This window comes from Hevea brasiliensis, chromosome 13, assembly GCF_030052815.1.
Source record: "Hevea brasiliensis isolate MT/VB/25A 57/8 chromosome 13, ASM3005281v1, whole genome shotgun sequence".
Taxonomy (NCBI): Eukaryota; Viridiplantae; Streptophyta; class Magnoliopsida; order Malpighiales; family Euphorbiaceae; genus Hevea; species Hevea brasiliensis.
The window spans coordinates 69,672,825-69,696,491 of NC_079505.1; the positions used below are offsets into that span (position 1 = coordinate 69,672,825).

General features: G+C 32.5%; 3 protein-coding genes across 4 annotated transcripts; all 3 read right to left on the minus strand.

The window, feature by feature from the left end:
* Window positions 1-2,556: 2,556 nt before the first annotated feature.
* Window positions 2,557-2,865, minus strand: LOC131172186 (MAPK kinase substrate protein At1g80180-like). Its single transcript, XM_058133129.1, has one exon. The coding sequence runs from the start codon at window positions 2,863-2,865 to the stop codon at window positions 2,557-2,559; it is 309 nt and encodes a 102-aa protein (XP_057989112.1).
* A 1,381-nt stretch (window positions 2,866-4,246) lies between these two features.
* LOC110642917 (zinc finger CCCH domain-containing protein 34) lies at window positions 4,247-8,198 on the minus strand. The gene is made up of 3 exons (XM_021795110.2): window positions 7,883-8,198; window positions 7,381-7,491; window positions 4,247-6,223 (listed from the first exon to the last, which is right to left on the minus strand). The coding sequence occupies exons 1-3, from the start codon at window positions 7,952-7,954 to the stop codon at window positions 4,748-4,750; spliced, it is 1,659 nt and encodes a 552-aa protein (XP_021650802.2). The 5' UTR covers window positions 7,955-8,198; the 3' UTR covers window positions 4,247-4,747.
* Window positions 8,199-8,954: 756 nt separating this feature from the next.
* LOC110642918 (NADH-cytochrome b5 reductase-like protein) lies at window positions 8,955-23,130 on the minus strand. 2 transcript variants are annotated; one of them, XR_002492525.2, is made up of 13 exons: window positions 22,835-23,130; window positions 22,086-22,128; window positions 21,525-21,600; window positions 21,006-21,065; window positions 19,469-19,519; window positions 18,570-18,624; window positions 18,393-18,463; window positions 18,261-18,312; window positions 15,413-15,490; window positions 15,126-15,215; window positions 14,913-15,010; window positions 9,506-9,574; window positions 8,955-9,411 (listed from the first exon to the last, which is right to left on the minus strand). XR_002492525.2 is itself a non-coding variant. In XM_021795113.2 (13 exons), the coding sequence occupies exons 1-13, from the start codon at window positions 22,991-22,993 to the stop codon at window positions 9,355-9,357; spliced, it is 975 nt and encodes a 324-aa protein (XP_021650805.2). In that variant the 5' UTR covers window positions 22,994-23,129; the 3' UTR covers window positions 8,955-9,354. The 2 variants fall into 2 exon arrangements, 1 of the variants encoding a protein (XP_021650805.2); XM_021795113.2 differs by having other exon boundaries at window positions 14,913-15,026; window positions 22,835-23,129.
* Between the last annotated feature and the right edge of the window lie 537 nt (window positions 23,131-23,667).

The window sequence follows — 23,667 nt, forward strand, 5'->3', positions numbered from 1 at the left end:
AACCCTCCCGCCTAAACCTTGAGAACCAGAAGCCTTCGTCTCCCGATCACCGAAACAAAATCTTAACGATCCTTCTCTCATTCAATCCCCTCGCTATGCATTCAATCCCATTTTCCCATCAAGCTTTCACCTCGTTTTAGTTTAGGGCTGCCACATAAACCACTTATACAAAATATAATTGCAATTATCATGAGTTGGAGGACCTAATCATATTGATGGTGCATTTTAATTGGCCATTAGATAAAAAAACACGTCTCATTTGGTGGTAATCCACAACTATTCAACTCCTCAGTCTTTTTACGAGCTTGATTTGAAAACTATCAAATTTTGTTATCTCAATAAGAAAAAATATATATTTCCTATATTATTATATTTTTACCCAAATAATAAAGTAAAACACCTAACAACTCCATTATAAAAGAGAAAAATAAAATGAAATAAATAACAAATCCTCACAAAAAAGTAAATACTAAATTAGTTTAGAAAATGAAAGAATAAACTCTCACAAAGGATGAGATAAAATTCAGATGATACGAGAATAAACACAAATATGTTAAAAAAAGATAGATACTTGGAGATTATTAAGAAAGTATAAAATAAATATAGAAAACATAAAAAGGAAAATGAGAAGGGTAACCGCTAGTGAAAATACTCGTCAATGATCACCCTAAAAGGCTTATAAGGGAAAAAAAGAGGAAGAGAATTTAGAGAGATAATTAAGGTTAAGCGACATTCTTTTTAGTGTTAGGATAGGGGAAAATCCACTTATAAACCATTAACTTTTTTTTTGTTTTTTTTTAGAAAATAAAAGATAGAACTTTTTGTTAAGTAGGGAGACTAAAATACTAAATTTCATAATATTATAATTTTACATAAGAAAATTTAATATAAATTATTTATATAAAATATAATAATAATTATCTGATTTGAAAGATCTAATCATATTGATAGAGTATTTAATTTAGTCATATTCGATGAGAAGCACGCTATACTTAATGAAAATATACTATTGTTCTACTATATAGTTTTTTTACTAGCTCGATCTAGAAACTATTAAAATTTGATATTTAAAAAAAAAAATTATACTTTCTATTATTATATTCTTACCCAAGTAATAAAGCAAAATACTTAAGAAAATACTAAATTCTCACAGGAAAAGAGAGAACAATAAATCCTTTCAGAAAAAGAGAAAAAATTTATATTTATCAATAAATAATAAACTAAGTATAAACATAAATCTGTTACAAAATGATACCAATAATCTGGTGATTATTAGAAAAAAAATATATATATAAAAAGAAAAAGGAGATGAAATAACAACGATCACTTTAAAGAACTTTCAAGCATAAAAAAGGGCGGAGGGAGAGAATTTAGAGAAGGAGCCTTTCAAGCATGAAATAACAACGATTACCGGCAGCTTGTTTGCTAGTTAGGGTTTGGCGATGAAATTTAAAGAATATATATATATATATATAATCAACGACAACAAAACTAGTTACGCCCCCACAAACTAAATTATAATAATTACAGAATTGTAAAAATATTGAGATATTGGCTAATAATCGAACGTTTACAATAGAAAATTGGATTTGAAACTTAAGGAAACTTTTTCCGTCTAAAACATTTTTGGAAAATAAATAATTTTCTTGTAAAAAATTTTCAATAAAAGAAAACCATAAAAATTAATTAAATGCAACTTGTTATGATTTGTATAATTTTATGGTACATGATAATATTTTTTTAATTAATTAATTTTTTAATTAATTAAAATTTAATTTAAAAAATAATTAAAATTTAAATTTAAGATTTTATAATTATAAAAATAACTTTAATATTATTAAATTAAAATTTATTAATGGTATATGATAGTGTTAAATTAGCTCTTTATATACCAATGCAACAATTGTTGGTTTGAGCCATTACAAATTTTGACCGAACTGATTTCGATTCGATTTCGGTTTGAAACCAAATAATGGCCACCCCTGCATTCAAGTGAAGGTAATTTTTTTATATGCAAATTAAAATTGCTTGTGAGTTAAGAAGAGAGAAGCTCAACTCATATTTTAATTATTTTTTTATTCTAAGATCTTGTTCGGTCATATTAATTGTTATTAGTTATTTTAGTTGCTGTCAGCTGTTTGACTATCCATTAGCTGTTAGATATTAATTATTTTAAAATTATTTAAAATAAAAATATTCAGTAAAAATAGTTATTGGATTAGCGGTTAAATAATCTTATTAATATAGTCAAAATATTTTCTTAAGAGAGTAACTTTTAACTATATTACCGAACAATATAAATAAGAAAAGTAATAATTAAAATACTAAATAATATCTTAAAAGTTATTACTAAATAGGTCTAACTAATAACTTTAAAAAAAAATAAAAAAGAAATTATGACTAAAATTTACACAAAACACAAATATTTAAAATGACCCATGTTTCTTAAGAAAAGATACAAGAAAATTGCTTCCATTGAGTAGGCATTAAGAAAAAAAAAAAAAAAAACCAATATATGTGTGATCCGGGAAATTTACAAATTAGGATTAATAATAATTAACGCTTACAAGATTTTCGTTGATGGGTGGAAACTGGTTTGCCAAAAATACACCCACAGCCTGAGACTTTAGGAGATGGAGGGTCGACGTTGTCGTTTGGTGATGAAGAAACCTTCACCGTCCGGTAGATAGCTCCTCCCTCGGATCGACTACGTTGCATCTTTCCATTTGATGATCTTGTAGTACTTTTTACGTTATCTTTGTTTTGCTTCAACTCTCCTGATAAGAACTTGTCATCCCAAACCAACCCTGATGATCCTTGTCTTCTAAACGAAGTTGCAGACCTTTTTAGAATGCCACCCTCCATCTCCTCCTCCTCCTCCTCCTTCTTCTTCCTCTTCTTCAACTATATGATGTTAGAACTTTTTCCTCACTATAAGAAGACGCAGAAGAAAAATGACAAAATGAGGCATAAGAGAAAAATAATCATAATTCATGTCTCTTATTTTGAATTTAAAATAATTTCTTTTTGTAATTTTAATTTTGTTAGTGAAATTTTTTTTATCTAAATTAGAGAGAAATTGTCGTTAATAAAAAAAATAAAATATGAAATGACCAAAATAACCTCAATTAATTGTCTAAATTACAAACAAATTTTTGAAATGAAAATTTTAGTTTTAGGTTGACTAGCACCAATTTTGGTTGAATTTGGATGGAAAAACCATTTTATTGGCAAAATGAAAGTTTATAGACGAAATTGTTTCAAACTCAAAGTATGAGGATATAATTGTGATTTTTACCAAATATCAGGAGGCATTTTGTAAATTACCCCATGGAATATGCATATAGTTGTAATATAGTTAAATATGCATTTTAACAATCTATCCTTAGCTTTGGCCATACATGAAAAATTTGCTCAAATTAAGATGATATTTAAAGGGTATTTATTTTTTTTTTAACATTTAAAAGGTATTTATTTCAGCTTATAAACTGATGAAATTAATTTATAAATTTTAATAATAAATATATTTATTTATAATATTTTTTTAGATTTATCAAAAATAAATAAATAAATAAAAGAAACTGCTAATGATATATTGCATGACAACTAGCCAATTCCAAGTCAAGTTCGTATGTATGTGCTCAACAACTAGTAGGAAGCAGCCGTTCCCATTTTGAGCACTAGGTAACAAAAATTAGGGGAGAGTGTTCCACACAAATTAACACATTGCCTTGATGCTCCAGGGGGGGTTTATCACATCTTTTGTCTATTTTCTATTAGCAGTTGGTAAGGATCCAGTCATCTTCCAAACAAAACCACCATTTTTTTTTTATTCATTGGCCAGTTTTGTATTAAACCAAGACTGCAGTTCTGTGTTCGATTCACAAAGAACAGAAAATCTTTGATTTAAATTTCTGGAAGTGCTAATTCAACATTCCCAGCTCAGTATTGACTGAGCTTTTGTCGCGGATGTTGAATTGAACAAAATGAGGTGCGCAATTTCGTCTTCTGACAAGGTAACAAAACGCTTTGCAACACCACTTTTTATCTTTTATCAAGGAAAAGCATGCTTTCCTGCAATAGCATCAACTAGACCAGGCCAAGGGCCGGTTCGGTCTTTGAATTGGCCCTCGTCTACAGTGAACCGTGAAGCTGGCCTGGAACCGAACCAGAATCAACCTGGTCTAGCATCAACTCAACAGCTTCAATTAACTCTAGGCATAGCTACATATCAAGCACATGCATAGAAGCCAAAGGAGTAGGGCCATAAAATGAATTGATATTCAAAGTTTAATTGACACATAACAAAAAAAAGCAGGATGATGGAATTTTCAGTGCCAATTCACTGATCAAGTATTTTATGGGCAGCTCTATACAAAAGATGGGGACAAGCCCATAATCGATGATGAAGTAATCAAATTATTCAAAATGTACGAGTAGAAACCAGCATGCTCAAGGTTAATATTTGTGTTCAGTAACCAGCATATTGGTAGAGATCATGAAAACGATCCTAATTAGGTGGCCATAAAGCTTCATCTCAATGTCTTCTAGCAACGGGAATGAAAAAAATATTCTTCATCCATTGATGGTCCATAGCATGATCCAATCCATTGAAAAAAAAAATTATTTCTTCATCCAACGATGCTATGTAGCAGGATCCAAGCCATTCAAGTATTGGGAATATGCTGTAACATTCTGTCCAACTAGATTTTTATCTTCATTATCTTGTACAAAATTAGTACTTGTACTAAATATTCTTGGTTCTTTTCAGCCTGCATGGCATCACCTCATAGTCATCTGTGATACTATCAAACCCTTCCACAATACCCATCTTCCTCTTGTATTTGAGGATTTCACTCAGAGGTTTAGGACCCTCAAAGTCAGCTGACACCATTCTGCTTGAATAACCAGTTTTTCCGGTGTATTCTCCATTTTCTTCAGCTTTTTTCTTCTCTTCTTTAATCTGAGCAAGGGACTTCGGTCCAGTAAACTCAGCGGATGACTGAGTATATTTCCTCTCCCTGGGAACCGGTTTACTTGGCATTTCAGATGAAAGAAACTGCCTTTTAGCCAGCTTGTTTTCCTTGTTTCGCAATCTGGACTTGCTCAACCGTGAGTGCCTATGCCAGCCACGCGGGTTAGTACCATTTAACATAATTCCATTATCTCCAAGTGACCCAATAGTATTCTTTCCCACCTCTGATGCCAGCCTTCCATGCAGCCGCTGACTCAAACTAGGTCTTCGAGGCCTTTCCCGACTTCGATCATGCAGACGAGAAGAGTCATGCCTTCTTGATGGTCGAATCACTGGATGGCCATCAATTACCCTGCGTTTCCTCAAGCAGTCTCGAAGATCCACAACTCTCTGGCCATTGATTGGCAGTTCCATTGGCAAGAGTTTTCTCTTCCGGAGCAATGGAGAATCCAACATTTGACCACTTGAGCAGCCAGAGCAGTTTCCAACATCATCAATGAGGTGCACATTATCCGTACAATCAAAAGAATCATAAATCTCTTGATTATACATAGCATCTGCATCACAGTATGTCAGGTCATACTCTAGGTCATCAAATTGATACCCCAGGAAATGGTTATTTAGCTCCCTGTGTTCCCTGTCAAGGGCCAGTAAATATTCCTGATCATCCTTGTAACCCAAATTTTCTGATTTGTCATCCACAAGAACATCAAAACCAGGGGATGATTCCCACCGCTCCTCTGGTTCAACATGGTCATCCACTTGCTCTTCTGAACTCTGATCTGTGCTAATGTGAGATCTGCTTCTAATAAAGCTGTTTGCTTGAAGCAAGAAATCTGACTTAAAACTAACAGCTTCTTCACAGTGTGTCACAGCAATCTCTGGAAAGGAACTTTCCACTACAGCATTTTTGGGAGCTGGAAGCTGAACATCCTCTTTAGGCTGCAACTTCAAACCCATTACTGCCTTAGGAGCTGTTTCAGATGGATTAGCATGTGCTTCAGTTGGTGCAGACACAATATCATTTCCTACGGATGTCTTGTTATCCAAGGGAGTGCCCTCCTTTGCCAGTAAGGTATTGACAGATTTCCCAGTAGGTGTACTGGCATCAGGGTCATGCATAAAAGAGCATCTGTCACCTTTATTGCAGAAACCGCTATAATAAAAATAACAAGGGACATTGGTTTTTTTTGCAGGTGGAGATGATGATGCAGATTCTGATGGTGCTTCAGCATGCTTTTCTAATGGCTGTTGAAATAACGGATATAATTCAAATAAAATAATTCAGATGCCAAAAGGATAATCAATTGTTAAAGACACAGCCATAAATTGATAGACAATCTTCAAATATGAAATAGTACATCGCAAAAGTAACACTTTATGGTGTGCCTGATAAGATCTCTATTTTTTTTTTTTTTTCCATTCAAAGAAAGTCCATTGGATCGGTAACAATTGGTAAGCTACATAGTGGGAGAGGCGATAGCCTCATCCCTTCAACAACTCTCACCATAAGGTGATAAATCTCACAATTGGTAGATAAGGAGAATCGAACTTAAAACATTTCCACTCCCAACACCTTTAAAGGGGAAGGAAGACCAACCATGCTAAACCCTAATTAACAAATCTTTATTTTTTTTAATTGGTTTTCTTTAATCTCACTGTCATTTCCTTCTTTTCCTTCATGTGATTCATCTTCTCACTTCCCTCATTTACTTTCCTTACAACTACAGAGGACTTTTGGCAGGGTAGGCCAAGCCCAAAAAAGTTTTTCTAAATACTAATAGAGTTTTCTCACTGTCAAAGAGAGAGAGAGAGAGAGAGAGAGAGAGAGAGAGAGAGGGAAAGAAAGAAAGAGAGTTTTCTCAATTGATGAAATATAAGCTGAGAGCCCTCATTTCAAAAAAGGAAAGTTTTGGCTTTTTGTTTCTGAAAAATCTAAGTTTGTTCATACTCGGCAACAAAAAATGTATTCACTTTGTCTCACATTGAATTGCATAGTCACTCTTTTCTCAAACCTAACTATGAAAAGTATATAACTAAAAGGTACACTTAATTTAAAAAATGCAGGTTCCCTCATCATATCCTTTTTTTTTGACCCAGCATAAACTGAAAGCCTCCTAGAATACGTAAGCCTCAGCCACATAGAACGAGTGCACAAATTTGAAAAACAAAACTCATGAATATATTACTCCTAAGGGGCTGGACGGTAAAACAATCCAACATTTCATACAGAAAGTGACATAACAAGTTCATTCCCAATTGAAAATATGAGTGAAGTGAACACCAGCATTTGGAAATTAAATAGGCAATTCGTATCAAGTAAACAGACAAACTCAATGAATCCTAATTAACACATATACGCACAGGGAGACACGTAGAGAGAACTGATTAGAATATATGCTTACAGGATGTCTAAAACCACAGGTTGGATTAAGACAGTTTCCAGCCAACCAGTACCAGCAATCTCTAGGGTTAAGCCTTGCAATTTCATTGTGCCGGTACTCACAATCCATTCCCTAGGAAAAAAAAAAACAAGCACACAAAAGCTATGAGATTATTCTATAACAAAAGAACATAGAATGAAGGCATGAATCTTCCCAAATGGAAGAAATAAGCACAAAAACTGAACTCCAAACATAAAAAGAAATCCCGAACGTCGATGATACTAAAAATTCAGTCCAATGTGAAATCCATCTCTCAGTGCTTTAGAGTGAGTAAATACAAAGAAATAATAAAAATTTACGGTAAAATGAATGACATAGAAACCCTAATTCATTGAATGCAAAGATCCAAGAAATGCAGAGGCCTAAAAAAAAAGAAAATTAAAACAGAAAATTTACTATATATAAAAAAAAAAAGCGGCAAGAATTCGTGAGCCGATGCTTGGGAAAAGAAAAGGGTAGGAACCTTCTTGCATGTGAGAGGAGAGGCCAAGAAATAGACGCAATCAGTGTTACGCTTCTGCAATTCCTCCTCCATTTTTGAATTGAAGAGAAGAAAAAGGAAAATTTAGTGAGAGGAAGAGAAGAGACGATGAATTACATGATGGGGAGAGGAGAAGAGTGTTTATATTTATTTAGAAATGAATGAGAAATAGAAAGAAGATGTGGCTTTAGGCTTTGGGTTGGGGTTTAGGGAAATGGAGATGATTTGTTTGCATTTCAGGAAGATTTCCTTTTCTGCATTTCTCCTTGTTTCCTTCTTTACTTGTTACCTATTCTATCACCATTATCCTTGTTTTTATTGTATAATAAAGAAAGTTTCTTTTATAATTCTATTTTATTAAATATACCCGTGTTAAGAGTGATATTCAAATAAAGTTGAATATATGATAAAAATAATTAAAATTAATTCTACGTCACTGATAAACCCTTATTCATTATAATTTCATCTTTTATAAAATAAATTTTAATAATTATTATTAAATGGGTTTATAATGTTTAATTTAATTAGAATGAGTAAAATTTAATTATAATTTAAAAATTAAATTAAATCATTTAAATTTAATTTTTTTATTCAATTTTTATATTAAATTAGTTCAATTTGATTAATATTTTTTAGAAAGTTTATTATCAATTCATTTCTATTATTTTTATAGCTTCTTAAATTATTTGGGAAAAAAAAAATAACTTAATGTTACAAATTACATACACAAAATTACTAATAAAGATTTCATGCATTAAAGATTTTCGTACTGAATTTATATTACAAGTAAATTATAATTTAATCTTTTTTTTTATCTATCATTAAAAAGTTAAAAGACTTATTTATCTTTCAAATAGTAAAATAATTTATTTAATCTATTCTTAAAATGTGAAAAGATATATTTTATTTTTGTTAGAAGTTGAAGGGTTAATTGAACTTCAAAATACTTTAAAAACTTATATAACTATTAACCTATATTTTAAGGGTAAAATAGGCCTTTTACATTAAATAAATTAAAAATGAAATAACCATAAAACATCAATTGTAAAAAATATGACAAAAGTAAAAATTTCACATTTCTTTATAATTTTCTTCTGTTTTAGCAATCCGGATTTTCTCTTTAAGATGTCAATGTCTCTCTCAATATATATCAAACAAAAGAAAGGGGGAAAAAGTGTAGCATGGATACCAAACAGAAGTTGAGGTTCTATGCAACTGTCTTCTGGGTTGATCTTGCATATCAGGGTTTAAACATTGGACAAACATCATAATGCACCTAATCTGAAGTTTGAAGAAATCACAAACATCATGAACCTTCAAATCACAATGACTCTTTTGTCTCTGAACATTTGCAATTATTTTGATGTGTAAGTTTCCATCCATATTTCTTTTGAACATTATTGAAAATTCGGCATCATGAGAAAGCGGCTTCTTAACATGCTTAAATGGCTCTATTAAAATTTGTAAACCATTTGCTCAGTATATCCAAGTTCTTTGAGTATGCCAGTAAGCTGCAAGAGAGCAAATAAAAGGAAGCTTGTATCAAAAACTAACAATTCTGCAACTGTTCCAAACAAACAGAATGTAGAAATCCCTATTTCTTACCTCTCCCTGTGAGTAGTCTTTAGCCTTATCACCAGATATGTGTTTCATCATTCCAGGGGGGCCACATACCTGAATGAGCAAACAAAAGTTAGGCATTTGAAATGAGTTAAAGTCTAATCCCACTTTGCATATGCCAATAAGTAAATTAGAGAAAACAAATTCAAGAATTGTAACCACTATGGACAAGCAAGCCTTGAAAATGGTAGATAATGCCACACATAGTTATCAAAATATATATTAAAAATAAAAAAAATTATAATTATGCTATCACACCTCAAGTAACATAAAACTATATAATAATAACTAACAAATATATAAGTAATAATTAGTTTATAATCCAAAAGAGATAAAAATAAACTACTAAAAATTAAAGTTTAATAAACTAGTAAACTACTAAATGTTCACATATTCACAATAAATAATATGTCAAAATCACAAATTTATACTAAAAAAAGATGCAGAAGAAGAATAATGCCACAGTTTCTGGAGTCCATAACACAAGTTAGTCTTTTCAAATAATACCATAGTTTCCAGGAGCCATAACTTCAATTTATGACCTGGTTTTTATTCAATCTTTCCAACTTTTTCAATGGTTAAATTCCTTAAACAATGCACAAGCATCAATCTATGTATAGAAACAATTCATGGTTTCAAACAACGGCCATTACGTAATTTACAAGTTTTTGAAGGCCCTGTTACCCGTTACCCCATTATATATAAGCAAATTCTAAGTCGTAGATGTAACAGCCATTACCACTATTATGTAAAAGTAATGGCCTTTATTTACCGTTAAGTAACGGTAATGGCCGTTACCTCAATTATGCATCTACCACAAATCACATGCAATCAATGTTTTTTCTTCTCTTTTCTTCCACAGCTGCTACTTCTTTCATATTCTATCAAAATTTCACCCAAAAATTTCCCTTTTTTTCTATAGATCTCCTCATTATTTTCTAAGCTAAGATCATCATTAAATACCTCTATTCTCCAAAGCTACTTCTTACAAAAGGTAAGTTATTTGCTATTTCTTTGCATTATGTGCTTTTTTTTCCATATTTGTTAAAGACAATTATTGCTGACGTTAGATTTGTTGTTAAATTTAAAGTTTGAACGATTAGTTTGCCCGAAATAAGGTTAGTTTTCTACTATATTTAGTTTTCTACTATATCTGCATAATTATTTTAGTTATAAATTGTTTAATGCTAATGATGTCTAAAAATGATAGATTTAATGTCTTGATTTGATGTATTTATACTTATTATATAGTTATCTATCTTAGTTTTACTTGTATCTATCAATGTGTAGTCATTTCATGAACTTTATAAATTTTTCAAAAAAATTTGAATATTGCCAGGTCATTACCGTTACATTACAACAATCATAAGCCTATTTCCTTTACCTACGACTGTGACCGTGAATGCGACCGCAACGCATTTAAACCATGATGCTAATATAATGCCAATCTATGATCTGATCAAAGATTTTGTTAGTTATGGTTGTCCAAAGATCGAATTCCGCCTAAGTAGTTTGTGCTTAACCAGTCCCATGCCTGGATAAAGGAAGAGGGTTGCGGCAGTTGACAACCAGCGTAAAAATTTCGTCACGCCTTATGATATGGATTTGTAAGTTGGGGCGTCTTTTACTTACGATGCGCTACATCGGAGCCCGGGTGTAGTGAAAAATATGCAAGGTTGCAGGGCGTTCACCGAAAGCGACGCGCCATGCCGGCACTCGGGTGTGATGTTAAATGAGCAAGGGATTCCCACATCATAGACGGGTGTGGGTAAAGAAGTTAGTCCATAGAACAGATAGTGGAACAGAACAAAAGATAGACATAGAAAATAATAGAAGATATCATAGAAGGAGACCAATTAGGAAGGAACAGAATAGGAGGAGGATCAAGGTTGGTACTTGGAATGTTGGATCACTTACAGGAAAATTAATGAAACTTGTGAATGCCTTGGAAAGGAGAAGGGTGAATATTGCTTGCATTCAGGAGACTAAATGGGTAGGAGAGAAAAGCAAGGAAGTGGGTAATTCATGGTACAAACTGTGGTTTACCGGAAAGGAGAGAAATAAGAACGGAGTGGGCATAATCATAGATAGGACATTGAAAGATGCTGCAATAGCTGTGAAAAGAGTAGGAAATAGAATTATACTAGTAAAGCTACTACTAGAAGGAGAAACAGTAAATGTAGTTAGTGCTTATGCCCAACAAATAGGACTAAATAGTGAGAGTAAACAAAAGTTTTGGAAAGATATGGATGATTTAATGCAAAGCATACCGAATGAAGAGAATGTTTTCATTGGTGGAGATTTGAATGGACATGTAAGAAGTGATAGGCAAGGTTATGAGAATATTCACGGAGGTTTTGGCTTTGGCAGTCGAAATGAGAAGGGAAAAAACATCCTGGATTTTGCTATGGCATATGACCTAATACTAGCAAATACCTACTTTATAAAAAGAGAGTCACATTTAGTGACTTTCAAAAGTGGGCAACATAGAAGGCAAATCGACTTCCTCTTAACCAGAAAGACAAATAGAGCTCTATGCAAGGATTGCAAGGTCATTCCAGGAGAGGCTTTAACAAGTCAACATCGGTTAGTGGTCTTGGATGTCAAGTTTAGGAACAATTCAAGTAAGGTCAGAATAAATAGTGTAGCTCGAACAAAGTGGTGGGAGTTCAAAGGAGTAAAGCAATTGAAGTTCAAAAATGAGCTTTTCGAGTCCGAAGCATGGAAGATATGGAGGCCAATGATATGTGGATACAGACGGCATCAAAGATTAGAGAAGTAGCTAGAAAAATGCTTGGAGAGTCTAAAGGACATGGACCACCCTCAAAAGAGAGATGGTGATGCAATGAGGAAGTACAAAAGGCAGTAAAGAGAAAAAGGGAATGGTATAAGAAATTACCTAAATGTGATAATAATGAAGCATATGAACAGTACAAGATAGCAAAAAAAGAGGCAAAAAATACAGTTAGTCAAGTAAGAGCACAGACCTTTGAAAAGTTATATGAGAAACTTGAAACTAAAGAATGGGAGAAAGATATTTATAGATTAGCAAGGAGGAAAGAAAGGAAATGTCAAGATCTTAATCAAGTTAGTGCATTAAGGATAAAGAAGGAAAAGTTTTGGTGAAAGATGAGGACATTAAAGAAAGATGGAGAAATTATTTTAATGATCTCTTTAATAATAATTAAAATGGTAATAGCGTGAATATAGGCTATAGAATAATAGAAAAGAATATGAATTATACTAAAAGGATTAGATCTTTAGAAGTAAAGGAAGCACTTAAGAGAATGAAAGTGGGTAAAGCCTGTGGACCCAATGGAATACCAATTGAAGTGTGAAAGTGTTTGGGAGATATGGGAGTGGCATGGTTAACTAAATTATTTAATAAGATTCTAAACTCAAAGAAAATGCCTAATGAATGGAGGATGAGTATTTTCGTACCTATTTTTAAAAATAAGGAAGACATACAAAGTTGCTTAAACTATAGGAGAATTAAACTCATGAGCCATACTATGAAATTATGGGAGAGAGTTGTGGAGCATCGACTACGTCATGATACTTCTATCTCTCTCAATCAATTTAGCTTTATGCCCGGTCATTCAACTATGAAAGCGATCTTTCTCATTAGAAGCTTGATGGAGAAATATAGAGATGTGAAGAAAGATCTACACATGGTTTTTATTGATTTGGAGAAGGCTTATGATAGTGTTTCAAGAGATGTTTTATGGAATGTGTTAGAACAAAAGAGAGTATCTATTAGGTACATACAAGTGTTGAAAGATATGTATGAAGGAACAACTACTATTGTGCGCACAGTAGGAGGGGACACGAGATTTTTCAATCTCAATTGAGTTACACCAAGGATCAGCTATAAGTTCTTACCTTTTTACATTAGTTTTAGATGAATTAACGAAACATATACAAGGGAGTATTCCTTGGTGCATGATGTTTGCGGATGATATTGTTCTGATAGATGAGACACGAAAAGGAGTCAATAGAAAGCTAGAGCTTTGGAAAAGTACTCTAGAGCCAAAGGGCTTTAAGTTAAGTAGAATGAAGACAGAATACATGCATTGCAAGTTCAGTAAAGGCCGAACTGGTGATAGGGAAGGAGTTAGTTTGGACGGAGTGGTATTGTCCCAAAGTAATCACTTTAAATATCTCGGCTCAGTCCTTCAAGTAGATGGGGAATGTGAAGAGGATGTTAGTCATAGGATTAAAGTCGGATGGTTGAAGTGGAGACGTGCCATAGGAGTTTTATTTGATCGCAAGATTTCCAATAAGTTGAAAGGAAAATTTTACCGTACAGCCATACTACTGGCTATGTTATATGGTAGTGAGTGTTGGGCACTGAAAGAGTCGTATGCGTTTAAGATAAGAGTTGCAGAGATGAGAATGTTAAGGTGGATAAGTGGCCATACTAGACTAGATAAAGTCCGTAACGAGAGCATTAGAGAAAAGGTAAGAGTGGTGCCAATTGAGAATAAGTTGAGAGAAGGGAGATTGAGGTGATTTGCTCATGTGAAGCGTAGACATACGGAGGTTCCAGTTAGACAAGTAGAATACATTAGATTATAGGATAGAAAGAAAAAAGGGGTAGACTTAAATTGACTGGGAGGAGAGTAGTACAACACGACCTAGAAGCATTACACGTTTCTGAGGATTTAACCCAAAATCGTTTAGAGTGGAGAGAGTGAATTCATATAGCTGACCCCAAATTTTTGAGATAAAGGCTTAGCTGAGTTGAGTTGAGTATAGTTGTTTAAAGATCGACTGGAATTGAAGATGATGACTGTCTAATTGTTCTATCAATACTCTGCTGTTGAATAGTCAAGATGAACTGCTCCATTTGTGGATTACTGAACCATAGACAGCTCCCAAAGGCCAATCTGTTGTAGGAAAAGGTTATCAGGACGTCCTAAAGAAGCCCCACCGTCAAGAAGCAATTGACTACTCAAACCAAGTCTCTTGCTTTTAGCCTTGAGCTGTTATGGAACTATATATATATAAAGCCCACTCTGAAGCAGCAATGAACTACTAGGAAAACGAATTATCATTTTAACTTCAATAAGGCCCTAATAAAGTATACAAAACAAGAGGTTATTATTATTTTTTCTGTTTTCCGGTTGTCATGGATAAAAATTCATCAGGTTGAATGGAATTTAAAGCGATTTCTACAAAATGAGATTTAAAATCGACCACAAGTGTGAGTAAATAACTGATATTTTGAGAAAAAGAAAACAGAATACAAGGATGGGAAAACAATTTTGAATTCAATAAACAAGAATGCCCTGCTTTTTAGTCTTCAAATTGTATAAACACATTGGAAAGAGAAAACATATGCTCAAATCAACGCATTACAACTCCAGTACAGATTTGATTTGATACTTACCAGGATAAGTGCATCATCACTAGGACCTGGCAAGCCTTTCACAACCATATCTTTTGATATGTATCCTGCACCTCCTTTCCAGTTCTTTGATGGATTGTCTACAGTGTAGAATACCTACAAATTTTTAGCACAGAAGGAGCAAGTAGTTTTCAATGGAGAAACATTTCCTTTTTTGGCTAATACAGCAATTCTTGAAACTCAAGCAACTTGCACCTTTAAATTTGGGCGGCTAGCAGCAAGGAAGTCAAGCTTCTGTTTAAGTAGGATGTCATCAGGGGAGATATTGGCATAAAGCAATGAAACCTGTTAGGATAATAGCTCACCATCAAGGATTTATTAACAAGTCAAAACATGAAATTTTGTTAAATGCATTGGATACAAAAACAAATGGCCTTGAAACTTATCATGTGTGAAAAAAGTGTCCTGACAAGTCCATCCAATGCTGATAAATGTTCTCAAATTTGTTATATTGAGCATATGGAAATACATGTAACAATAACCTGTGTGTTGTCATCGGGATTCTTAAGGATAGCCTCAATTACTTGAAGCATCGGAGTAATGCCTGTGCCACCTGCAATCTGAAGGAACAGAATACATTTACATACTGGCATATACTTTACAGACAATTAATGCAGAATAGGAAGATAATATTCCTAATAAAATTTAGAAATTACATTCCATGTAAAATTAGGAAATTTAAGAGTTTTATTCTTTAGGAATTTTATTCTTATTAGGTATATCATTTAGGAATTTTATTATTTTCAAGTTTCTTTTGGTTTAATTTAGTATTCCTAATTAGGATTGAGTTAGGGTTCTAAAATCCTAATATGATTGGGATTCCTAATTCTATAAATAAGATCTAGGGTTTTTATTGTTATTAGATAAATTTTGTTATGACAATTTTTATGAGATCAATAATATCTTGAGAATCAGTTATTTTTTTCAAGGATTGGTCCTTGATTTTGCCGAGTTCTTTATTTGTTCTACATCAATTTTGATATCAAAGGCCAACTTCACTCTAAAGCTTCCGCAAACATTCAAATCTTCTACTGTTATCTTCTTCAACTCGAAATTCCTTAGTTACTATTTTAAAAAAATAAAAATACCAAACTAGAAACAAAGTCTCCGAAAGAAACCAAGCAATACCGATCAGTAAACCAAGCAATACTGTTCAGCCTTATCCTTCACCAGCCACCATCCAGCAATCAAAACAGCCCCACACCACTCGCTGGCCTATTGCGAGTATAGAGCTGCCCTTCCACTCGCCAGAAATTGGTCGGAACTCTAGATCTGATCAGGTTGGTTTTCTACCCAAATATCAACCCGCCGGAATTTCAGATTTTCCGACCATCTGACCCTCCCTAGCCCTTCTTCTCCAATGGCCAATCTGCCCATCTTTGTTGTCAGAACTGCTGCCGGACTTCCCAGTTGCAAAAATACATTGGGTCAGGTTAAGGAATTTGCTGGATTCTATTTTTTTGATGAAAATGACTCCTAAATTGCTGAAATTTCAGTTTTCTTCAATGAGGTATGCCTCTTTAATTTGAAATCATAATGTGGATTGAAAGATTACAAGATGATATTAATGATTCTAAGGTACAAGATGAGTTATGGTATATAATTCAAAGAATACAAGATGAAATTGATAATTATTATGAACAACTTGATGTAATGTGTTACTTGATTGATTTGTATGGAGATCCTAACTATGCTCCTTGTGGTTTATTTGATGAGTATCGAAATATTCAACTAAGCTTACAATATAAGGAGAAAAAATTTGAAGAATGTAAGAATGAGTATCATGATTAACAGGCTCATAAACAAGTTAACGATAAATAACTTGAAGAGTTTGAAGCATGGAAAGAAGCACATTTGCTCCAATTGAGAGAACAATTGGCTACAGTAAAAAGTATTAAAAATATAAAGGCAAAAAGTCTTGAAAAAGCAAGCCAACACCAACAGAGGCTTGAATTTGAAAAGCAACTTGAGATTGAAGATGAAATTGAAAAGAAGCAACCTGAAGAACCTAAGATCGAAGAATCTGAAGATTTAAGTCTTGAACATACACCTGCTAAAGAGCTTATTCTAGAGCAAGAAGTTGATGAAAATGCAAAAGCAAATCAAGAGGAGGATAAATTGCAAAACAAAGAGGATTACCTTATAGAAACTTCAATGGAGATTGAAAGAAATCAAATTATTCCTATTGATTTGAAGAGCCTTTCAACTGATAATCCATTTGATTTTGTAAGTCCAGATCCTTTTAAAGATGCAAAGGAAAGCATGAGGTGTTTGATTTCAAGGAATAAAGAGTTGATTGTTCTCCTAATGCAATTTCTAATTCTCTCGCACTTCAAGACTCGAGGACGAGTTTTTTCGAATCAGGGGAGAATAATACAGAATAAGAAGATATCCTAATACAAATTAGGAATTATATTCCATGTAAAATTAGAAAATTTAAGAGTTTTATTCTTTAGGAATTTATTCTTATTAGGTATATTATTTAGGGATTTTATTATTTTTAAATTTCTTTTGGTTTAATTCAGTATTGCTAATTATGATTGAATTAGGGTAACAAAATCCTAATATGATTGGGATTCCTAATTCTATAAATAAGACCTAAGGTTTCTATTCTTATTAGACAAACTTTGCTATAACAATTTGTATGAGATCAATAATATTTTGAGAATTAGTTTTCTTTTTCAAGGATTGGTTATTGATTTTCCCGAGTTCTTTATTTTTTTTTATTTGTTCTATATTAACAATACTAGTGTCTATGAGTGAGTGCACACACATATAGAAGCCATGAATTATATAGCCATAATTCATATTAACTCAAATTATTAAAATTAAGAAGAAAAACAAATAATATGACCACCAATTCACTAGAAAATTCCTTAGAATATATAAAACATAATAAATGAAAGTCATTTTTAATTTTCCTGATAGATTATCATTAATTTAATTTTAATTAGATAATTATCTTATTAATAATATTTACAAACCCAATTGTCAACCATCGGAATAAAAATAACACTTAATATATTGAAAATCATAAATGAAAAAGAAATAGTTATTTAATTAACACAAGCTAATAATAGAAGAATATTGGGATCGGATAAAAAAATGTCAATGAACCATATTAAATTATAATGAATCATGTAAAACCTTTGAAAAAAAATTTAGGTAATCTTTAATTATAACTATATATATTATATATGATTTATTAATTAAATGAAATTTCTTCTTACAAGTTGATGGGGAGCTGTTGGTACTTGGGCCCCCCTTTGGTCCCAACATGGCTCTACATTGATTTTGATATGCTTAAAATTCTAGATAACTAGCTCTTACCATGCCAATGTGTTTCTTCATATTGGGAGAATACCTAATCTTTTCAATGGGCCTACAACAGGCAAATACATTTCAATATTAAAGATGGCATACAATAAAATTTCTGCTAACTTATATACGTGAATAGCCTACCCTTTAACTTCAACAACATCGCCAGGCTTTAAGCTGGCAAAATGCTGACTCATTTTTCCCTCAGGATAAACCTACAACATTTTAAGGAAATTATATTATGATGAAAGAATATCTTTAAAAGTCTAAACTGAAGGACACAATAAGGAAAAATAACTGCCCATATATATAACAGCATACCTTAATTAATAGGTCAAAATATCCCTTAGCATCTGGGTCTGATATAGGGGTATACCTAAATATAGAAAGTCAGACAACATCCAAAAATTAATTGGGTGTGAGTCCAACAGCAAAACAACCATGTTACAAGTAACAACATCTCATCATTTCAAAAGAAGAACAAAAAAAAAGTTCTCTCTTTCCTGTTGGAAAAAAAGCCAAAAGAACAAAGAAAACAATAACAATGAATAAGAGGAAGAACAAAAATGGTTTAAAAAAAAAAACCTGCACTGAAATTTTCTATGTCATGGACCTTTCATACTGAGAACAGTTTGCACTGCATGTTTGATGTAGAACAAAGGGAAAGAACCGAAAAGAAGAAAAATCAAGGACCAATCCTTGAAAGAGAGAGCCAATTCTCTAGATATTATTGATCTCATAAAAATTGTCAATATAAAACTTTTAAATAATAGAAAATTAGCTCTATTTATAGAGCTTACAAACCTAATTAAATTAGGAATATAAACCCTAATTCAACTTTAATTAGGAATACTAAATAAGATAAATTAGGAAATAATAGACCTAGTAATAATAAAATTCCAAAACAATAAAAACTCTTTAAATTTCCTAATTCTACAATAATTAAAATTCCTAAATAAAATTCTAAACTTCCTATTCTGCATTAACGTTATTCCTAGGTATTAAGGACATCCAGTTCTATCCAATAACATATGAAGCCATACTAAGATTTAATATACCTTATATACAACCAAATTTCTGCTAATGACATTTAACAGACATTTTGAGTAAAAAGGCATATTCAATCTAAAGAAAGTCAACACAAATAAAAACAACCAAAAAAAATCAAACACATGTTGCAAAAGGAAATTCATATTAGAATCTTGAACAGGAAGACTTACGGGCGTATGACATATTTTGTTTTTCCTTCAGCATCTTGTCCTAATGAAGCCCTGCAGTTGCAACAACATTGAGATAGCTGCATTATTCTTTAAGGAAGTAGTCAAATTGCAATGTCTACCTCCTTCTATTGTGTCTTGATAGGGATGTTCAGTTAGTTACTTTTGGAAGACACTTTGGAAGTTGTTTGGCACTACTTTAAAGTTTTCTTTAGCTCTTTACCACAAATAGATGGTCAAACTGAAGTTATGAATCGTAGTTTGGGTGATTTGTTCCGGTGTCTTGCAAGGGAAAATTGGGATTTGCTCCTATCCATTGCTAAGTTTGCCTATAATAATTTTGTCAATCGTTCAATAGGTAAAAGCCCATTTGAGATAATTCATAGATATTCTCCTTGCACCCCCATTGACCTTATTCCTCTTCCACCTAATATTCATATTTCACAACTTATTGAATCTTTTGCCCAACATATTCATGATTGCATGCTGAGATTAGGTGAAAAAATTACTTAAAGTAATGAAAATTACAAAGTTGCTATTGATATGTATCGTAGAAATAAAGAATTCATGCATGTGATTATGTCTTAGTTCGTATTCATCCTGAAAGATACCCTAAAAATTCCTTAAAGAAACCACAAGCTCAAGCCATTGACCCATTGTCCATTTTGCAAAAGCTTGGATCTAACGCACATTTACTTGACTTGCCTAATCATATGAATATTAGTCTTGTTTTAAATGTGGATAATTTTTCACCTTATTGAGGCACTTTTAAGCCTCCAACTTCACCATCTACTGCTTCTATAAGTCAACATGCTCCAAAGTCCTCTCTTCCCTAACAACGAGATTCCATTGAAACTATGATAGATAATGAGTTTTTTACTTCCTCTCACGGTAGTTTTCAAAGATTTATTGACAAGTAGCATGGACAATCCAATTCCAATACCACTTGGATTACTGAAGACGAGTTTCGCAGTTTAGATATCTCTCTCTTGGATTCTTACTTTTAATCCAACTCTCCAGAATCAAGATCTTTTAAATCAAGGAGGAATGATGTAGGAAATCTTAGAGATTTAGGACTGCTGGAAAAAAAAAAAAAGGAAATAGTATTTTATTTTATTTAGAATTTAGAAGTTTTATTTGATTTGTGATTCCCAACTAGAGTTGGGATTAGGGTTCCTAATCCTAATGTAACTAGGGTTGCAAAAACACTATAACTAGGGCCTAAGATCTCTACATATTTAAAGATTTTATCATGATTATTGACTATTGATTTTGAGCAAATAAATTGAGAATTAGCTTCTCTTTAGTTTGAGAATTTGTTTCTCACCCCAAATCCCCCCTCCGCGTGCCGCCCCCACCAACACCCCCCCCCCCCCCCCCCCACCAAAAATTAAAAAAAAAAAATTCCTGCTGGTTGTACATCAAATATGCTAGTAGATTTCCAGCACAATTTAATTTGAAGTTCAAATTGACCCCAAATAATGAATTCTAATAAAAATGTTTGACAGCAATCTTCTCAAGTTTAAACAAGAAAACATACCTGGTAAGGATGCATGAGGCAATGTCTAAGCCCAACTTGGCAGAGGGATCAAATGAGAACCTACAATTTGATGAGAAAGAGAAAACTTAGTCACTCTTAGCAAATTATTAAACTTTTCTATGGTGGCGTCTAGACTTCACATGAAGAACTAAATCTGAAGTAATTCAAGTAATTTGGAAGTGTATACTGCTTTTCCAAGGCATTCAAACAAATGTAAACATAGCAAAATCTGAAAACCCAGCATCAAGTCTATCCTTTATACCTTATGGTATTGAAATATCATAATGACACTGCAAAGTGGAAACAACACTTTCAATCCATATGGTGTGAAAAATCTCCACTATTTATCCATAAGAGACAGCAAAGTTACAAAACAATTTAAGTAACAGACAGCTTCATGTGTACAGGATGGCTTTTCAATGGTTGAGTTTTGATGCAATCTGATTGAGCTGGTCATAAACTTGCAAGTCACAGTCAACTAATATCAAACAAATACGTGACTGAACCAAGAGGGGATACCTGAATAATTGAGTATTATGGCTAACTCTTGCAGTGTCTTGCAACTTAAATTCAATCCATTTATCTGGTTTAAGAGCTGAAGAGACAAGAATTCACTGACTAAGCTAGCAATATATAAGGAAAACCAGTAGTGATAAAGCGGGTACTTCAATGGATGAATTCTCTGCTTTTATATTAAAATTTAAACAAAAAGCAATTTGTTTAGCTTTTCTGTTGGAACTATGGTTGAAAAAGGCAACATCCTAACATGTTGATTAAAGGCCATTAAAAATACTTTAAAGGTAAATTTGATATGTTCAAGTCATTAAAACTTTAAAACAGCTAAACAACAATTTCAAATTGCTTTTTTACAATAGCATCTACAAGGGTGTTTTTTGAAGAAGAAGTTTTCACCTTCAATGCCAAACAAACCAAAATATAAAATCAGCAAAACTTTCTTGATTTACTCACGTCAACTTGAGGAACCTTATAAAGCCTTTCAATCATAAATTTTGCAAAAAAAGCATCTTTAGTTTTCATAGAAGAGAACAAGAAAAGGGAGGAGGAGAATAGGAGACTAACCAACTTTTCGAGCAGGCTCTTCTTCGACTTGGTCAAGATAAGCCTGTTATTAGAAAACACAGCAGTACATAAGTTCTAGACAACAAAAAATTAAAGAACCCAATATTTTATCTATAACCATAAAGATAACCATTTAAATCCTTGAATTAGCATAAATGAAATTCATTCACTGTTCTACAATATGTCATCTATAGATCACCTATTAAGTCACCCTACAACTGAACCACAGAGATAACCATTTCAAGTTAAAACCCAAAATGAACACTGATTCTAATTTTCCCTATATTTAGGTATCCATTCCAAAACCTCATGCTGCATATCATACTCAAATTCATAGATAAAATAGCAACAACACTTACATGAGCATGAAACATTACCTACACACAATACATATACGTGCAGTAAGTGGAAATTTAATAAACACGTATATTAATCAACCAGCAAAAACATATAACAAATAGAATTCCAATAGAAATATTTTATACTTCGCTTATACCAAATGCATTATTACGCAAAACCTGGCTCCTATTGCTATAATGCTCAGCACAATCCAAATGGCATCTCATTTCAAAAGAAAGAGTGAAAAAAAAAGAAGAAATCACATAAGGCGTGTAAGCAAACACCTGATCCAGCAATGCAAAAGTTGAAACAAGTGTAAATAAAATAGAAAGGAACAAAATAAGAGAGGGACAGTGATTGCATAAGCGCACATTTGAAACAAAACCCAGATGGGACTAGTGAGAAATTACCAAGTTTGGAGAGGAGTAGTAGTACAGACAGGAGATTCCACCAGAAACTGCTGCAATTGCTCCAAAAGGAATGCTTAACCCACCGTAACTGGACTTTGGTTGCCCCCCAAATCCGATTGGAGCGGCTTTCGCCAGTCTCCTGATGAATGTAGAAGCCATTTTCCAAGGAAGAAGGACACTAAGAGAAATGTTAGCAGAGCGTAACCCAATGAACAAGCAATCAGGGTTTTGAGTACCCTCCACTCTCAGCTCAGGGGAACAAGGAAGAATGATACGCTATGGTGCAAAAGCTGCGTTAGAACATTTTCAGCCAATTATATGATGCCACAAGTCATAGTTTACCTCACTTTGAATTGGGCTTTTGTTTTAGTCTGTCAGCCCAATAAATGAGAAAAATAGACCCATATGGATCCGAGATTTCTCTTGCCTACTTTTATTATAAATTTTGGGTATTAATTTTTATGAATAAATTTAAATATTTGTTTTACAATAGTTAGTCTTATAAGAAAAAAAAAATTCATAAAAAATGTTTTAAATCATATCAATATTAAAGAGAAAACTACTATTTAATTTATATATAATCATTATTTACAACTTAATCATCTTATTTTAAAAGATATATTAATTAACTATCACGATTTAATTTTGTCAATAAACTATTTTATCTGTTTAATTTTTTAAAATTTTTTCCATTAGGATAATATGAAAAAAATATATTATTACCTTTGTAGTCATATTAAATTTAGAGAGATTTTTATTTACGTATTGGATGTTGCTGATATTTTATATATATCCAAATAATTAAATCAATATATTTATAATCACAATAGCAA